The 10,460-nt window shown below is 44.6% G+C and overlaps 1 protein-coding gene across 1 annotated transcript; it reads left to right on the top strand.

Annotated features, from left to right (window-relative positions):
* Window positions 1–663: 663 nt before the first annotated feature.
* Window positions 664–10,056, top strand: LOC125550817 (WD repeat-containing protein 20-like). The gene is made up of 11 exons (XM_048713914.1): window positions 664–1,134; window positions 1,614–1,928; window positions 2,018–2,126; window positions 2,213–2,312; window positions 2,990–3,077; window positions 3,163–3,246; window positions 4,912–5,008; window positions 5,100–5,187; window positions 8,386–8,491; window positions 8,583–8,675; window positions 9,290–10,056. The coding sequence occupies exons 1-11, from the start codon at window positions 967–969 to the stop codon at window positions 9,728–9,730; spliced, it is 1,689 nt and encodes a 562-aa protein (XP_048569871.1). The 5' UTR covers window positions 664–966; the 3' UTR covers window positions 9,731–10,056.
* The last annotated feature ends 404 nt before the right edge of the window (window positions 10,057–10,460 follow it).

The following is a 10,460-nucleotide window of genomic DNA, read 5'->3' as shown; positions in this document are numbered from 1 at the left end:
CGATCATCGGGATGACAGAATATGACGACATTATCCGCAAAGAGGGAGATGGTACACGCCGTGTGCCTGGTGGTGAGGCGCTGCAAGCCCCCGTGCAGAACGGCCTGCTGCACCATGGTGTTGAGGGGCGTGGCTATTCCGCGCGCGCGTCGGAGCGGCCACTTTCGACAGCACCAATATGGAAAGTGTGTAGCAACTACGTCGGAGGATTAGGAGGATTAATTAGCGTGCCCCCCCTGAAAATCGGGGGGGGGGGGCGATTAGTGGTTGTTTTGGGTGGGCCCAATTTCCTTAACTAGCGTTTGCATGTATACGTGCTCAGAAGTCAGACGTGGTGGGCCTGCAGAATCCTGTCGGAGCGGCGATTTGGGAAAGTGACTAGCAACTCCGCGGTGGATTGATTCGCGCGTTGCAGCGGCCGCACGCGAAGGAGTTCTTTCGGGTGTTGAGTACGTCAATGACGGCGAACGATATGGGCAAGATGTGGTCGCCTTGTCGTGATTAATATATATGTTCAGTTTCAGTTCTTATATTATTAATCCGTAATTCATGTCTACTAAATCAATTTGCAGGCAATTGCCGCAGCAAGTGGCGGTTGTCCTAGTTCGTATAGTTGCAATTGGATCCATAGTCCTTGCACCGAAAAGAGTTATTCAGAGGAGTGAACAAAGCAGAAGAAAAAGGTGAGTCATTTCCGTTCCCTTCCTCCTACCACCAGCACCAGGTCTCTGTTTCTCCAGTCTCCCCACCGTCCTCCCTCATCCCAAATCGAACAGCCTCCCCGTCGCATCGATCCCAATCTGACCATCCCCAAAACCCTAACCCTCACTCGCCTCCTAGCACGGCGGCGAGTCACGGCGGCGGGGGCGTGAGATGGCTGCGCGGGCGTAAGCATTTCGGAGGCGATCGCGGAGGTGGGGGCTTCCTGTGACCCGCCAGCGGTCTCGCTGGTGCCGGCCCGTGGGTATGGCGACGTCGTCGTCGGCTGGCGGGGGCGGTGCAGCCGGGGGCGCGCCTGGACTCAAGACTTACTTCAAGACTCCCGAGGGCCGGCATAAGCTGCAGTACGAGAAGACCCACTCCCCCTCCGTGCTGCACTACAACCACAGCTCTGGTGGCAAGACTGTCTCCGAGGTATGAAGGGCCGCGACTCCGCGGTACCGGCGATCACGTCCCGGGGTTTGCGGTTAGCGCGCGGGTTGGGACGGGGATTGGGATCTCGATGGGTCGCTCGGATGGGATGGGGAATTGAGCTGTGGCGTTGGGTGTTGACCTGATCAGGTGCCGGATTCAGGCGTGTCTCTTTTCGCGTATCTGGTTGGGTTTTATTTGGTTTTAGTTAGGGTTTCGGGTAAGTTTTGGATCGTGGCATTTTTGGTCAGGTTACTGTGCTTCTGGTAAGACCGGCGTCCTCGGTTGCAAGTATTAACCGGTGACCATTTATGGAACCTCGCAGTGTGATGAATTTAGTGGGGTTTCTCGTTTGGGATTCTAACTGTATAAGCGATTGTTTTAGTTATTTGCTTGCTTCGTGATGATCGACTTCATTGCGATTTATATTCTTGTATATTATGAGAAGTTAAGTTTACATCAATATCTTTTGACGATGGCAGATGACAGTGGCATATTTGAAGGAGAAGCCCATGGGGCAGGGCTCTACACCATCAACACCAAGTTCCGGCAGTGGCATGCGATCTGCAGCTGCAAGACTGCTTGGTACCGGGAATGGGAGCCGGACACTTAGCTTTGCAGGCAGCAATGGTGTCAGCAGGGCTGTTTCAGGGAGCAGCCGTGTGGGTGGCGGCGTTGGTATGTCAACGGGCGTTGGTGGATCTCAAGCCGTGGCGAATTACGATGGCAAGGGAACATACATCATCTTCAATACCGCAGATACACTGTTCATTAGTGATCTCAACTCACATGACAAAGTATTAGTTCCCTTGTCCAATGCATGCCAAAGTTTTACTTACAAATATGCAGCCTTGCGTTTCTCTGATCAAGTTGTTAATTGCACCAGGATCCAGTAAAGTCCATCCACTTCAGCAACTCAAACCCAGTTTGTCATGCATTTGACTCGGAGGCCAAAGATGGGCATGACGTGATTGTTGGATTATGGTCGGGAGATGGTGAGTGCTTTCTTTTTGGAATGCTTTGTTCTTAGAATTGAACTCTGTTCTGAGACCGAGACGAGTTATATGTGTCCATTGTGCAGTCTATTCAATGTCATTGAGGCAACAGTTGCAAGATCCTGGAAAGAAGCCTGTTATGTCTCAGCATTTTATCAATAAAGACAAAGATGGAACTGCCAACAGGCATGTTTGCTTCCTTTAAAATAATAATGGAAGTGATAAATTTGTATGAGAATTACCTTACAAGTAACAAACTTTTTCTTCATATTTTTGTTTTATGCCACATCCTGAACACACTGTTGTTTTAGGATAACTATGAAAGATGGTCTGACTCAGAGTTTCCTTTTGTGCATTATTAGAAGTTGTAACTTATAGGAAACTGTTGCTATTATTAATGGATAAGGACTAGGGCCGAAAACTTCATTTGAGCTCCTCATTTTGATGGTGCTCAGTCGATAGTAGCAAACATTTGTTTTCCTTTATGCCTGGCAACATGCTTTGTATTGCATGTCTTTTCATGCTGCCTGATTCAAATTGGCATGTGAGAGATGTCGACATTCCCCTGTTCTGAATATCCCTTAATGCCACCCTACCATGGTGGGTCCGATAGTTGTCCTGTTCCTCTCTTCTTTATGGAGTGTGCGAGGAGTGTTTAGTGTAAGCATCTTGTGTGTGTGTGGCGGGGGTGGGGGACTGGTATGAATAGCTGAGGTGATATACATCCCTTGGCTAGTCAGCATCTAAAGCGAATATTTACACATAGGTTGTGGGACTATCTATATACATGTAAATACTGGTTGAAAAAACTTGAATATTTGCAACTAGTTCAAGTTTGACTTTACTAGATGCCGTTATTGCAGCCGCTGTACTTGTGTTGCATGGGTTCCAGAGCGTGAAGGCATTTTTGTTGTCAGCAATGCTGATGGGAATCTGTATGTGTATGACAAAGTGAGTGCCTACTGTCATCGAATTTTGTTACAAAGTAATCATACTCCATTATGCCAAATCTAAACCAATTATTTTCTATGTCCAGTCCAAGGATGGAAGTGCTGACTGGGCATTTCCAACTGTAAGGGATCAAAATCAGCTGATGATTTCACATGCAAAGTCCAATAAGGTATCTTAGGGCACTTGATTTCTGTTTAAATAGTTATGGCATTTGATTTTTTTCTTCACTTGAAAATGTGTACAGGCATGGTCATTTATGCTGTCATGTTTAAACATTTGGTAATAGAGAGGTACTTGTTCTGGAAACTTTTTGAAGGAAATAATTACCACCTGTGCATCTGTGAAAACCGATGCCTAACATGCAGTAGCTGGACTACTAACACAATAGTTTGTTGGGTTCGATATCCATGATGTATATGCTTGTAATATCAGTTTTATAATCATTTTTTAGTTCACTATTGGATTTTATGATCTCTAGTTGTTTATCACTTTGTAACATCCCTTAAAAGGTAGAATGATCCATCAGTCATTTTAAATGTATTGTAGCATTTTTAAAAACTAATGGTAGCATTTTCAGCATCAGATGTTGTAAGTCTGTGTCAGGGATGCTGAACACAAATAGAGTGTGCATAGGCCCTTGCAAATATTTGTCAAATCTTGTTTTATTGCACATGAAAGCATTTTGTGGAATATCGTATCCAACATCTCTAAAACTCACATAATTTGAACATTCCAACGTCTTTTGATGCTTTATTGAAACACTCCAAAATAACATGTATGCAAAAACCTTAAGTCAGCTGTCGCGGCATTTGAGATAACATTTACAACAACACAAACTAAATATTGAAATAGCCTTTGCATGCAAAAATAGACTTAATTGCTACATTATCTTGTGTAACATCTGCAACAATGTAAACTTGATATTATAACATGCCGGAAAAGAATGTCTGCAACAAAGTATGGGAGTCATGAGGCTTGCCCCACCCATGCGACACAATAACCCTCAAATTACTCTGGTTTAATTCATCTGGGTGAAGTGTATGACAATTTAACTTGTATTGGGAACAAGGATGGTACCGTTTTCCCTTTTTACATGAGTTCTTCGATGACAAGAACAGTTCTTCTAGGGAAGAGGAATACCACATTTACTTTCGTATAATTAGAGAAGTTCCTCTAGGGAAGAGAACACCACATTTACTTTCTTATAATTAGAGAAGTTCCTCTAGGGAAGTGGAACACCACATTTACTTTCCTACAATTAAGTTGATCGCATGTTTATTTTCTTTGCTATCTCATGGTTGAAATTATGTGTCACGAACTTGGTAAATATGTGAGACCATACATAGTGCAGTAGTCTCCATTTCTATGTAAATTGTGAAGATAGACCAGTATCCTGGGATTACGGATCATATATGCCCCAGTTGTTGAAGATGGCAGAAAATTAATTTTCCACAAGCTCATTCTCGTGTTCTCACTTAGTAGTTGACGTGTTCAACACAAGCTTCATGTGGTCGAACTGTCCTCACACTTGCTAGTTGACATAGAGCAGACTGTTTATGCTGGGTCAACCTTGCATTGGATTTAGTGCAGTGGTGTTTACCTGTCACTTGGTTTTTATTTCAATCATATTAGGAAATGCCAAGTTCTCAAGTAGCATCACTTTACCAGCAGACCATACTGGAACCAGTACTAAGAACCTGGAAGTTACTATTTTTTGCTATGTTCTTTTAATGCTGTAAAACATTAATTCAAGGAAACTCAAGAAATTCCTGAACATGATGAATTTAAATTTGTAGCTGCTATCATTGATTATGGGATGTAAATAATGCTGCAGAGCAATCCTACTGCAAGATGGCACATCTGTCAAGGTGCAATCAATGCCATTTCATTTTCGCCGGATGGAGCTTACATGGCAACTGTTGGGCGAGATGGTAATTTTGTCTAGCCAAGAACGAGAATCGACATGTGATAAAGGTTTCCTATTGGTGACACATTGTACTTAAGTTGTTCGATTATATGCAGGTTATTTAAGAGTATTTGACTTCGCGAAAGAACAACTAATATTTGGTGGGAAAAGTTACTATGGTGCTCTTTTGTGTTGCTCATGGAGGTAAACTGCCAATTGCATTTACTGTTACTCTGGTATTTGGTGCCAATTTTGTGGCATGCCTGCACCTACCTTTTACTAACTAGTAGTTCAGATATGATGTTCACAAAAACAGAAACTCATATTTCCCTATCTTTTTGCGCAGTTGCATCAGTTCTGCTATTGACTGATTATTCTAGGATTGTATATGAGCTTACCTCTTGTAATCTTGTTTCATCTGTGAATCACATAACACCATTTGTAAATTAACTTTTTAGATCTTCATAAGAAGTGGCCAATTTTACATATGAAACGGTGCAAGAGCAGTAGCTAAGAGCATCTCCAGCCGTTCGCCCCCCCCCCCCCCCCCCCGGGGGCTTGAAATATCGCTGCCTCGGGGTGAACCGGCGCTAAAATCGGCTTGGGGGCGATTGAGTTCCCAGCCGCCGCCCCCAGGCGCCGATATTGGCCCAATTTTGGCGCAAAGTTGCCCACTTTCGGCGCAAAATTGGCCTGCTATCGGCACAAATCGGCCCATATTCGCCGTGCTTCGGCGCAAATTCAACAGAAGCTATTTTTTATCACATAGTTCATCACAGAAAATTAATAGAAATCAAATAGTTCAACAAATAGTTAAACAACAAATAGTTCAATACAAATTATATAGTTCAACAAATAAAAACTCATATTTCATCACACGTCGAGCTAGGCGTTGCCCTTGAGCCTCCATAGGTGCTCCACCAGATCCTGCTGCAGTTGTTGATGCACTAGTGGGTCTTGGATCTCCTGACGCATATTGAGGAAGGCCGTCCAGGTTGCCAGTAGGTGGTGATCAACTTGGGCAAGAGGACCCTGCATGTAATATGGTTCAGTGTTAAACACTGGCTCTCTCAATGATCATGTTGTGCAAGATGACAGAGCAAGTCATGATCTCCCACATTTGATCTTTCGACCAGGTTTGAGTGGGGTACCGGACAACAGCAAATCGAGATTGGAGCACACCAAATGCCTGCTCGACATCCTTCCTGCAAGCCTCCTGAACCTTCGCAAAGTGGGAATACTTGCCTCTTGCCACAAGGTTTGAGATAGTCTTCACAAATGTGGACCATCTCGGATAGATGCCATCTACTAGGTAGTATCCCTTGTTGTACTGTCGCCCATTGACCTCGAAGTTCACCGGAGGAGAATGACCTTCAATAAGCTTGGCAAAGACAGGGGAGTACTGCAGTACGTTGATGTCATTGTGAGTTCCTGGCATACCAAAGGAGTGCCAAATCCAGAGGTCGTGTGTGGCCACTGCCTCAAGTACCACACTGCGACCGCCTTTGGCGCCTTTGTACATCCCCTGCCAAGCAAATGGACAGTTTTTCCATTTCCAATGCATGTAGTCGATGCTTCCAAGCATCCCAGGAAATCCTCTTGCTGCATTCTGTGCTAGGATCCGAGCAGTGTCTTCAGCATTGGGTGATCGCAAGTGTTGCGGTCCAAACACTGCCACCACTGCCCTGCAGAACTTGTAGAAACACTCAATGGTCGTGGACTCGGCCATGCGTCCATAGTCTTCGAATGAATCACCGGGAGCTCCGTATGCAAGCATCCTCGTAGCTGTCGTGCACTTCTGGAGTGAGGTGAATCCAAGTGTGCCGGTGCAATCCTTCTTGCACTTGAAGTAGTTGTCGAACTCTCCGGTGGAATTCACAATCCTGAGGAAGAGCTTTTGGCTCATCCGATAACGGCGCCGAAATACTTTGTCGCCGTGCAATGGAGCGTCGGCGAAGTAGTCGGAGTAGAGCAAGCAATAGCCTTCCAGTCGATGCCTCTGCTTCGCCTTCATTCGGCCCGGCGCCGAGCCACCTCGCCGCGGCTTTGCATTGCTCGCGAGCAGGCTGGCTAGGGCGGCGACGACCATGAGATGCTCTTCGTCCTAGGCGTCGGCATCGTCTTCCTCCTCCAGCAGTGCCGCGAGTGCGTCCGAGTCCATGGCCGAGCAGACAAATCGCCGAACACCTGGCGGGTGTGGTAGGCGCGCAGCCGCCCGTATCCTGCCCTGCGCGGCCGGAAAACTCGCCCAAGAACGGGGTGAGGATGCCGCGACGGAACCCTCTCTCTTTTTCGGCGGGGGGAATGGTCTATCTAGCAGTGGTGGGGGGTGGTTGGCGCCGGGATCGGCAAGGCGGCGGGAGGGCGTGCACACGCGGGAGGGGGGGGGGATCTGACGTGCAAAGGTGCGTTTTCGCCTGACAGTGGTGGCCCAGACGCTCTTTTCCCTTCCGCCGGAGCCCCCAAGTGCTCCCCAGTGCGCTGGGTTCGGCCTGGGATCGCCGGCCCCAAAAACGGGCCGAGCCGGCGGATTTAGCAGAAACATAGTCGGTGACTTGGTGCAGCATGCTTGTCATTTTCTTGATTATATCTTAAACTTCAATCATTCATCATATAGAACGCAATGTGTCTGCATCTAGAGATGATGTTTGTTAGTTGCTCGATAAGAACTCGCAATTGCAGGCTACCAAGTAAGGTTTTTAATTCACTATAAGAAGCTGAAGGGACATGGATTGATAATGGCACATTTTGTTCAATTAGCCATGATTTCTGCTAGCGATAAATTGGGGCACGGCAAGTTCTTGGAAACACAGCACATGGTTGAAGGTTGAAAGATCTTATACTGAAAGTTTGCCTGATTTGGTTGCTAGCAAATTGCTGTCATTATTGATGGTATATACTGTATAAAATAGAAGTTCGTTATTGTCCACCTGCTTATTGAAAGTTGTGTTGACTTGGCACTTCTGCTTATGCTTTTGTACATGAATTGACTACCTTGTTATGGCAAGCGTCTGGAATCCCAGCTTTTGAGATGTCATGGAATCAAACTTTAAAGCTATCATCGTCTGATACAACATTGTATCAAAATTTCATATTTGTACTTGAGGCTCTCTTGGCCTTATCTGTCCTGATGTTATTGGCTTATTTTCTTATTCGGTTTCACAGGAAGTTTGATGAATATCGTGTAACATTCTAAGTAGTGATGTATACTTGCATCCAACTTTGCATGTAGTCACAATATAGCTAGTCTTGCTTGTACAATTGTCCTGATGTAATTGGATTTATTTGTGCCATTTCACAACAGTTGTGATTTGTGAAGCTAACGTTTTTACCATATAATTGTATAACAGCATGCCCTTGAAGATGTTAATAATTTGGCTTGTTTGTGCTCTCCTGTTACAGTGCGGATGGAAAATATATATTATCAGGCGGGGAAGATGATCTTGTGCAAGTATGGAGCATGGATGACAGAAAGATGGTTGCGTGGGGCGAGGGGCATACATCATGGGTGCTACTATCATTACAGTTGTCTTTGTGCAGCATATTGATGCTTTTATCGGAACTTCCAATTTTCATGCAGATCTCCTTTTCTGTTGCAGGTTAGCTCAGTTGCCTTTGATTCGTATTGGTCCCCTCCAAGTTCTGATGACGCAGGAGAAAATGTCATGTATCGCTTTGGTTCTGTTGGCCAGGTACCAGTAAATTTATATGAATGAATGAATTTGTTAATCTGGGCCTAATTTGTAACTTTTATGGTTTTTATTCTAACGGAAATCATAATGATACATCATAGAATAATCTGTTTGTTTCCTTGTATACTTGTTATAGCGACAAGGATTTAAATGCTAGTGATATCTGAATTTTGTATTGGTTACTTGTTGGGTTGCTTAGGTGACTTGCAGTTGTGAAAAATGAGCATGCTTGCTTCTTGTTCATTAGTATTCTTACCGAGTTGATGAATCATGATTCATGTGTCTCACTAGCTTTTTTTTGCTTAAAAAGTTGTGCTACACTCTGTGCCACTTACCACTTGTTCATGAGGGACTGGGTATCACAAATAAGTTCCATTGTATTTCATGTATCTTGAATTCGAAATAGGTTTCTATCTGTTTTGTGTATTTATTCTTAAGCTCTGGCATTGAATATATATACTCTCGACCAAGTATTACAACTTGAGGTTCCATGATTTTATCTTGGGCATAGGATGTGCTACTGTCATGTGGTCTATGCTTCAGCTACCATTTAGCATTGCTTTTCGTACTGGGTTAGTACTGGAAATAATGTATTTACCTTTGCATGCACTTAGGATACCCAACTTCTTCTCTGGGATTTGGCAATGGATGAGATTGCTGTGCCACTTCGACATCCTTCCAGCGGCTCCCCAACATTTAGCAGTGGAAGCCCTTCTGCACACTGGGACAGTGCATGTCCTCCTCCTACTGGTGTTCTTCAGCCGTCTCCACGGATGCGAGACGTACCAAAGCTCTCACCCCTCGTTGCACACAGAGTACATGCTGATCCCCTTTCTGGCCTAGAATTCACCAGTGAATCGATCGTCACCATATGCCGTGAGGGGCTAATCAAAATCTGGGCCAGGCCACAACACAGTGGAAACAGCCAGCGGCCAAATTCTTCTGAGCTGGCAGCTGGCAATGCCATCTCCAAGGATAAGATGATAACATCACCAAACAAAGCAGGCACTTCCAGCTCTAGCTTCAAGCAACCATCATCTGTTATTTTCTCATGACCAAAGGCTTCTGCTTGCATTTTTATCATGCTTGCTCAGCCATGGCTACTCATATCTTGTCACTAACGTGGCGATTAGTGACGCAGGGCTTCGCTGGGAAGTCTGCCAGCGACAGAGGCGTGCTTCATAGATGTCTATGTGACAAAAGAATAACGGAACTTGTTCCTGTACAGATACAGATATTGCCCCCAGATGAATAGTAAAAGTTTACTGGTTGTTGTTCCATATCATTTGTCTGGTCTTCCATAACATCTCAATAGATTAGAGTATGTACCCATTCTTTGCATATTAATGGTATCTTCACTTATTAGGCGCTCTGGAGGTTACAGATCAGATTCCATTTGCCCCCCATAACGTTGCTTTCCTGCTTGTGTTATCAATGGAACTGTAAATTACTGTTGTTGTTGTTGTTGTTGTTTATACAATGTTTCTGAATCCCCTTGGGTATTGTATTCCATTTCTTCTTCTTTTGAGTGTTGATTTGTCACTTGAATGTAGTCTTATGAGAAACAAAATGCTCGAGTTGTCCCACACAAGTTTGAGGCAAGTTGATGTTAAGAACAGAAGGGAATGCATCTGAATTAAAATGATTATGTTCTGCTACCTATGTCTTATGCTTTCTACTATCTATTTGGACTAGTATTTCAACTGTGAAATGGGCTCTCCTCTCATCCACGAGAGATGAGTTTGAAGATTTTGGACCTATCACTGAAATTTGGTTGAGTTGTCG

This window comes from Triticum urartu, chromosome 4 (assembly GCF_003073215.2).
Source record: "Triticum urartu cultivar G1812 chromosome 4, Tu2.1, whole genome shotgun sequence".
Taxonomy (NCBI): Eukaryota; Viridiplantae; Streptophyta; class Magnoliopsida; order Poales; family Poaceae; genus Triticum; species Triticum urartu.
The sequence above is the reverse complement of the archived record's forward strand: the minus strand, read 5'-3'. Positions and strand labels throughout refer to the sequence as shown.